General features: G+C 42.6%; 1 protein-coding gene across 7 annotated transcripts in view; it reads left to right on the top strand.

The window, feature by feature from the left end:
* Positions 1-9,109, top strand: part of LOC132407086 (Fanconi anemia core complex-associated protein 24-like) — a 195,941-nt gene that overhangs the window by 146,533 nt on the left and 40,299 nt on the right. For 6 of the 7 annotated variants that reach the window (XM_059993366.1, XM_059993363.1, XM_059993364.1 and 3 more), the window contains one exon: positions 6,367-6,952. The exons of the other annotated variant lie outside the window; for it this stretch is intronic. In XM_059993366.1, coding sequence (XP_059849349.1) covers positions 6,367-6,416 — 50 coding nt within the window. In that variant the 3' untranslated portion in view covers positions 6,417-6,952. Of the gene's footprint in view, positions 1-6,366; positions 6,953-9,109 lie in introns of those variants that run through there. 7 annotated transcript variants of the gene reach the window in all.

Here is a 9,109-nt window from a genome sequence, read left to right on the forward strand (position 1 = left end):
GTGGAAGTTCTCTACATGGACTTCAGTAAGGCCTTTGACATGGTCCCTCATGGGAGGTTAGTTAGGAAGATTCAGTCGCTCGGTATACATGGTGAGGTAGTAAATTGGATTAGACGTCTCAATGGGAGAAGTCAGAATGGTAGTAGAGGATTGCTTCTCTGAGTGGAGGCCTGTGACTAGTGGTGTGCCACAGGGATCAGTGCTGGGTCCATTGTTATTTGTCATCTGTATCAATGATCTGTATGATAATGTGGTAATTTGGATCAGCAGATTTGCTGATGATACAGAGATTGGAGGTGTAGTGAACAATGAGGAGGGTTTTCAAAGCTTGCAGAGGGATTTGGACCAGCTGGGAAAATGGGCCGAGAAAATGGCAGATGGAGTTTAATACAGACAAGTGTGAGGTATTGCATTTTGAAAGGAAAAACCAAGGTAGAACATGCAAGGTAAATGGTAGGGCACTGAGGAGTGCAGTAGAACAGAGGGATCTGGGAATACAGATACAAAATTCCCTAAAAGTGGTGTCACAGGTAGATTGGGTCATAAAGAGAGCTTTTGGTACATTGGCCTTTATAAATCAAAGTATTGAGTATAAGAGTTGAAATGTTATGGTAAGGTTGTATAAGGCATTGGTGAGGCTGAATTTGGAGTATTGTGTGCAGTTTTGGTCACCGAATTACTGGAAGGATATTAATAAGGTTGAAAGAGTGCAGAGAAGGTTTACAAGGATGTTGCCGGGACTTCAGAAACTGAGTTGCAGAGAAAGGTTGAATAGGTTAGGACTTTATTCACTGGAGCGTAGAAGAATGAGGGGAGATTTGATAGAGGTATATAAAATTATGATGGGTATAGATAGAGTGAATGCAAGCAGGTTTTTTCCACTGAGGCTAGGGGAGAAAAAAACCAGAGGACATGGGTTAAGAGTGAAGAGGGAAAAGTTTAAAGGGAACATTGAAGGGGGGGCTTCTTTACACAGAGAATAGTGGGAGTGTGGAATGATCTGCCAGATGAAGTGGTAAATGCGGACTCACTTTTAACATTTAAGAAAAACTTGGACAGGTACATGGACGAGAGGTGTATGGAAAGATATGGTCCAGGTGCAGGTCAGTGGGACTAGGCAGAAAATGGTTCGGCACAGCCAAGAAGGGCCAAAAGGCCTGTTTCTGTGCTGTAATGTTCGATGATTCTAAAGGCCAATTTTGATGATATCAGAATTGATCTGGCAAGTGTGGATTGGGGCTGACTGTTTTCTGGCAAAGGTGTACAGTACTTGGTAAGTGGGTGGCCTTCAAAAGTGAAATGTTGAGAGTACAAAGCTTGTATGTGCCTGTCAGAATAAAAGATAAAGGTAACAGGTCTAGGGAACCTTTGTTTTCAAGAGACATTGTAGTCGTGGCTAAGAGAAAGAAAGATGCATTGCAGGTATGAACGAGAGAGGTGCTTCTGGAGTTAAGAAATGCAAGAGAACGCTTAAAGAAATCAGGAAGGCAAAAGAAGGTATGAAGTTGCTCTAGCAGACAATGTGAATGAGAATTTTCGGGGATTCTACAGATATGTTAAGAGCAAAAGGATCGCAAGGGACAAAATTGGTCCTCTGGAAGATCAGAATGGTAGTCCATGTGTGGAGCCAAAAGAGATGGGGGAGATCTTAAAATAATTTTTTGGTGTCTGTCTCGTGAGTAAATACAGATGCTGAGTCTATAGAAGTGAGCAGCTTCAACGTCATGGACCTTTTACAGATTACAGAGAAGGTGTTGGCTATACTGAGGCACATTGGAATGGATAAATCCCCTGGGCCTGACAATATATTCCTTCAGACCCTACAGGAAACAAGTGCAGAAATTGCTGGAGCCCTAGCAGAGATATTTAAATCATCCTTAGTGGCAGGAGAGGTAGCAGAGGATTGGAGGATAGCAGGGTTGGTCCACTGTTTGAAATAAAGCTCAAAACCTTTCCCTGGAAACTTTTGGCCAGTGAGTCTGATATCAGTTGTGGGAAAGTTATTGGAAGGTATTCTAATGGACCAGATATGTAAGTATTTGGAGAGACATGAGCTGGTTAAGGATATTCAGCATGGCTTTGTGCGTAGTAGGCCATGTCTAACCAATCTTATAGAGTTTTTTGAGGAAGTTACCAGGAAAGTGGATGAAGGCTAGGCAGTGGATGTTGTCTACATGGACTTTGGTAAGGCATTTGACAAGTGTCCCACATGGGAAATTGTTCAGTCATTTGGCATTCAAGATGAGGTAATAAATTGGAGTAAACATTAGTTTTGTGGGAGAAGCCGGAGAGTGGTAGTAGAGGATTGCATCTCTGAATGGAGGCCTTTGAATAGTGGTATGTTGGGTCCTTTGTTGTTTATCATCTATAGGTGATTTGGATGATAATGTGATAAACTGGATCAGCAAATTTGTAGATAACACCGAGATAGAGGGTGTAGTGGACAGTGAGGAAGGCTGTCATGGCTTGCAGAGAGATCTGCATCAGCTAGAAAAACTGGGATGAAAAATGGCAGATGGAATTTAATGCAGACAAGTGTGAGGTTTTGCACTTTGGTAGGACCAACCAGGTTAGGTCTTACAGAGTTAGGCACTGAGGACTGTGGTACAATGAAGGAATCTGGGAATACAGGTCCATTATTCATTGAAAGTTGTGTCATAGTTAGATAGGGTCGTAAAGAAAGCTTTTGGCACATTGGCTTTCATAAAGCAATGCATTGAGTACAGGAGATGGAATATGTTGAAGTTGTATAAGGTGTTGGTGAGATCTAATTTGGAGTATTGTGAGCAGTTTTGCTCATTATCTACAGGAAAGACGTAACCAAGATTGAAAGAGTACAGAGAAAGTTTACAAAGATGTTGCTGGGACTAGAGGGCCTGATTTATAAGGCAAGATTGAATAGGTTACCGTATAACATATAACCATATAACAATCACAGCACGGAAACAGGCCATCTCGGCCCTCCTAGTCCGTGCCAAACTCTTAATCTCACCTAGTCCCACCTACTCGCACTCAGCCCATAACCCTCCACTCCTTTCCTGTCCATATACCTATCCAATTTTACCTTAAATGACACAACTGAACTGGCCTCTACTACTTCTACAGGAAGCTCATTCCACACAGCTATCACTCTCTGAGTAAAGAAATACCCCCTCATGTTTCCCTTAAACTTCTGCCCCCTAACTCTCAAATCATGTCCTCTCGTTTGAGTCTCCCCTACTTTCAATGGAAACAGCCTATTCACGTCAACTATCTATCCCTCTCAAAATTTTAAATACCTCGATCAAATCCCCCCTCAACCTTCTACGCTCCAATGAATAGAGACCTAACTTGTTCAACCTTTCTCTGTAACTTAAGTGCTGAAACCCAGGTAACATCCTAGGAAATCGTCTCTGCACTCTCTCTAATTTATTGATATCTTTCCTATAATTCGGTGACCAGAACTGTACACAATATTCCAAATTTGGCCTTACCAATGCCTTGTACAATTTTAACATTACATCCCAACTTCTGTACTCAATGCTCTGATTTATAAAGGCCAGCATTCCAAAAGCCTTCTTCACCACCCTCTCTACATGAGACTCCACCTTCAGGGAACTATGCACTGTTATTCCTAGATCTCTCTGTTCCACTGCATTCCTCAATGCCCTACCATTTACCCTGTATGTTCTATTTGGATTATTCCTGCCAAAATGTAGAACCTCACACTTCTCAGCATTAAACTCCATCTGCCAATGTTCAGCCCATTCTTCTAACCGGCATAAATCTCCCTGCAAGCTTTGAAAACTCACCTCATTATCCACAACACCTCCTACCTTAGTATCATCGGCATACTTACTAATCCAATTTACCACCCCATCATCCAAATCATTTATGTATATTACAAACAACATTGGGCCCAAAACAGATCCCTGAGGCACCCCGCTAGTCACTGGCCTCCATCCCGATAAACAATTATCCACCACTACTCTCTGGCATCTCCCATCTAGCCATTGTTGAATCCATTTTATTACTCCAGCATTAATACCTAACGACTGAACCTTCTTAACTAACCTTCCATGTGGAACTTTGTCAGAGGCCTTGCTGAAGTCCATATAGACTACATCCACTGCCTTACCCTCGTCAACATTCCTCGTAACTTCTTCAAAAAATTCAATAAGGTTTGTCAAACATGACCTTCCATGCACAAATCCATGCTGGCTACTCCTAATCAGATCCTGTCTATCCAGATAATTATTAATACTATCTCTAAGAATACTTTCCATTAATTTACCCACCACTGATGTCAAACTGACAGGTCTATAATTGCTAGGCTTCCTTCTAGAACCCTTTTTAAACAATGGAACCACATGAGCAATACGCCAATCCTCCGGCACAATCCCCGTTTCTAATGACATATTAAAGATCTCCGTCAGAGCTCCTGCTATCTCTACACAAACTTCCCTCAAGGTCCTGGGGAAGATCCTGTCAGGACCCGGAGATTTATCCACTTTTAAATTTCTTAAAAGTGCCAGTACTTCCACCTCTTTAATTGTCATAGGTTCCATAACTTCCTTACTTGTTTCCCACACCTTACACAATTCAATATCCTTCTCCTTGGTGAATACCGAAGAGAAGAAATCGTTCGAAATCTCTCCCATCTCCCTCGGCTCCACACATAGCTGACCACCCTGATTCTCTAAGGGACCAATTTTATCCCTCACTATCCTCTTGCTTTTAATATAACTGTAGAAACCTTTCGGATTTACTTTCACCTTATTTGCCAAACCAACCTCGTATCTTCTTTTAGCTTTTCTAATCTCTTTCTTAAGATCCCTTTTACATTCTTTATACTCCTCGAGCAATTCCTTTACTCCATGCTGCCTATATCTATTGCAGACATCCCTCTTTTTCTGAACCAAGTTTCTAATATCCCTTGAAAACCATGGTGCTTTCAAACCTTTAACCTTTCCTTTCAACCTAACAGGAACATAAAGATTCTGTACCCTCATAATTTCACCCTTAAATGACCTCCATTTCTCTATTACATCCTTCCCATAAAACAACTTGACCCAATCCACTCTCTCTAAATCCCTTCGCATCTCCTCAAAGTTGGCCTTTCTCCAGTCAAAAATCTCAACTCTAGGTCCAGTCCTGTCCTTCTCCATAATTATATTGAAGCTAATGCTATTGTGATCACTGGACCCGAAGTGCTCCCCAACACATATATCTGTCAGCTAAGACTGCATTCCTTAGAATGTAGAAGGTTGAGTGGAGATTTGATAGAGATATACAAAATTATGAGGGGTATAGATAGGGTCAATGCAAACAGGCTTTTTCCTCTGACTACAACCAGAGGTCATGGGCTAAAGGTGAAAGGTGAAAAGTTTAAGGAAAACTTCACTCAGAGGATCGTGAGAGTGTAGAATGAGCTGCCACATGTGGCATGTGAGCTCAATTTCAGTGTTGAAGGGAAGTTTGGACAGGTACGTGGATGTGCTATGGTCCTGGTGCAAATCGATGGGAGTAGGCATAGATTAGATGGGCCAAAGGACTTGTTTCTGTGCTACACTTGAATTGATTTTATTACTTGCATTCTTCACATACATGAGAAGTAAAAATTTTTGTTACATATCTGTCTAAATGTGCAATTTATACTAATTTATAATAAATAGTATGTACAACAAGGTAGTCAATATAACAGAAACACTGTTGTGTCAACATGAATTAAGCAGTCTTATGGCCTGGTGGAAGAAGCTGTTCCGGAGCCTGTTGGTCCTGGCTTTTATGCTGCGGTACCGTTTCCCGGATGGTAGCAGCTGGACACATCTTTGTTTCCCACTGGTAGGAGATTCTGGCTCTCAGTTCACACAGCTTATTTTCCAGGGACTGAACTTTAGACAGGAGTATGCTAGGGAGCAGCGATCAATTAGCACACCACCTCAACCTCACCAGGATGCCGGCCCTTCTCCCTCACCTCCAACACTGCTTCTGAGGTAGAGACGGTGTAGAAGGTGAGCTTCCCATTGATAGTGCAAGCAGGAGATCCCAGCGTAGGAAAGGCCACCTTCCCAATGTTCAGAAGAGTCATTCTATAGTACTTGATGTGACTACCAGCTTCTTGAACAAGAAATGCAAGGAAATAGCGGAAATTAACAGTATACTGTACAGTTGGAATGGAGCTCGTAACACAGCTGCCATTCACAGCGCTATCTTTTGACTCCAGGTGGATGTTCACTCTGGGTGTGTGTGATGGGATGGTGTGGAGTGAGTCTCTGTATCTGATACCAGGAGAGTGTGATAGCATGGTTTGGAGGGAGCTTTACTCTGTGGTGTGTGTGATGGGTGGAATCTCTCACTGACCTATGTGTTCCTTTGGATTTACAGAGCAGTACAAGTTGCTGTGTGACCACATCGAACAGAAGGCACTGGAGTAAGGGAGATGAATTTATCACCATACATAGAACTTTGGGGAACCGCACCTTAAGCTGCCGTCCTTCATTGCTGCTGTCACTGTGGTTGCTGTGCCAACATCTCTGACCTTCTTGCAGTTCATCCCTGTTCATTCTGCTGGCAGAGTGACACAATTGTTGGCTCCAGTAATATCCCTGACATGCAGGAAAAAGAAGATGTAGCATTGAGATACAGAGCCACCAGTGAACCTTTCCAAGTCTAAAGATGGTGAAGACGTTGGTCTGTGTGTTCCACAGGAACCAGGCTGACCGCAGTTTGGAATGCTCTGCAGTCCTCACTAAAACCTGGCAGGAGCCAGCACTGGAACACATCACAGGTTTACTGAGAGCAGAGGTTAAATTCCCTTCTGTAATAGTCTCAAGTGCTGAGCCCCACAGCCTCAATAATGTGTCTCACAATGCCTTGTCTATGGAGCCCTGCTCTGTGGTTTTGGGAGATTTCAGTGTTAGCACCTGCCACGTGAAATTCCTATGCCCCTTTATGTTAGTATGACTTTTTTTTAAACAAACATAACTGCTCTAGTCAATGTTTTAAGCCCTTTTAAGCAATAACCTGGTTTTCTGTCTATTCTGGCCCTGATTCCTGTGTTTTCACAATGTTTTAACCTGTGACTTTATGGAAAAGCCCATCGTGTTCCTTGCTACACCCAGATCTGGTAGAAGTTTTCTCCATCGACACAAGATGGCCTCAGACTATCACATTCTTTAAAGAATCTGGTGCAAAATGTGTTTGCATTAGAATATGAACTCTGTAAGAGTCTCTACAGGAACTGGTGTGACTTCAGTGGTATTGAAGGAGGGTAATTGTAGGATCTTCCTTCCTGAAATGTACAGTGAAGAAGAGATGGCGGAGTTACTTAGCTGGGAGTTAGCAGGAAATTGTCTTTTTAGTGAATTGGCTGGTTCTTGTTACACAGATTTATCCTTAAGTGCTTAATATTCCTGAAACTTGGAGCTAATTTTGTTTTATAGTCATAGAACACTACAGCACAGAGGCCCTTTGACCCATCTAGTCCATGCTGAACTATTAATTTGCCTCGGCCATTTGACCCTCACTTGGACTATAGCTCTCCATTGCCCTTTCTCTGTACCTGGACTGTAGTTCTCCATTTCCCTCCCATCCATCCAAATTTCTCAAATGTTGAAATGAACCCACAGTCAACATTTCTCCTGGCAGCTTGTTCCACACTCCCACCACCTTCTGAGTGAAGCTATCAGAGATCACAGCTCTTGAGGCCCTGGTTTTGAACCTTCTGCCCAACACAGAGCACCAGGATGGAATAGTGGTTAGCATGACACTATCACGGCTTGGGGTGTCTCATTTCGGATTTCAATTCTGGCAGCCTCTAAGGAGTATGTATGTCCTCCCCGTAACCTGTGTGGGGTTCCTCTGGGTGCTCCAGTTTCCTCCCACAGTCTAAAGATGAAGGTTAATTGGTCATTGGAAATTTGTCTTGTAATTAAGCTCTAGCTAAATTAATGGTTGCTGGTAGCTTGGCTTGAGGGGGTGGACTTCCCTATTTTTCACTATCTTTAAATAAAAAATAAAAAGGGCTTTATCCATTTTCCTGGCCACGTCAATGGCACCAAGATCTCTGGCTACTCGCCCTCCTTCCAGAGTATATTCTGAGGCTGCTTGGAGACCTCCTGGATCCTGATGATGAGTGTGTGTGGAAGATGGGGGGGGGGAGGGGGAGGGAAGAGATAATTTATTGCTTGTCACTTCTGTGATTAATGTTGCTATGCCAGCCTGAACTGAATGTTTCTTGACTTGCTACAGACTAATCATTCAGTTCCAGTGAACGAGTTTTGAGTGGCAAATGGGAACTTGCTTTCCAACTAAGATGAAAAACTGGCCCAACATTGACCTCCTGAATCATGTGGAGCTCGGTCACCAGTCTGTTGCTTGTTTATTTACTGAAGTGCCATCGCCTGAGTATTGTAGGGATAACCTGTTGAAATGACTACTGTGCCTGTGTGGATGTGTTGACCTGATGCTGTAAATAAATGTTTCTCATTGAATTACTGAGGAATTTTTGTGTTGTCTACAACATTTGAGAGAGAACCTGTATTTTTATAGAGCCATGCAAGTTTACCAGGCTCTCAAACTTACTGACTTTCTGAATGAGCCTATCATGGGGAACCTTACTAAATGCCTTACTGAAATCCATACACACCACATCCACTGCTTTGTCACATTCAGATTCAGATTTCAATCCTGGCAGCCTATTTCCTGTAATGCCATAGGATTTTACCTTGTTAATCAAACACCTTCAAGTAAATGACATCCACTGCCTCTCCTTTGTCCCCACTGTTTGTTACTTCCTTGAAGAACTATAACAGATTTGTCAGACCAGGTTTCCCTTTAGAGAAACCATACTGACTTTGACTTATCCTCAATCTCCAAGTACCTTGAAACCTCATCCCTAATTATAGACCACCACTTTCCCAACTCACTGAGGTTAAGCTAACTGACCTATAATTTCCTTTCTTTTGCCTTCCTCTCTTCTTAAAGTGGAGTGATATTTGCAATCTTCCAGTCCTCCAGGACTATGCTAAGTGATTTTTGAAAGATCATGACCAATGCATCTATTATCTCTTCAGCACCCTCTCTGGACTCTGGGATGTAGTCCGTCTGATCCAGTTGACTTATCCAC

This window comes from Hypanus sabinus, chromosome 17, assembly GCF_030144855.1.
Source record: "Hypanus sabinus isolate sHypSab1 chromosome 17, sHypSab1.hap1, whole genome shotgun sequence".
Taxonomy (NCBI): Eukaryota; Metazoa; Chordata; class Chondrichthyes; order Myliobatiformes; family Dasyatidae; genus Hypanus; species Hypanus sabinus.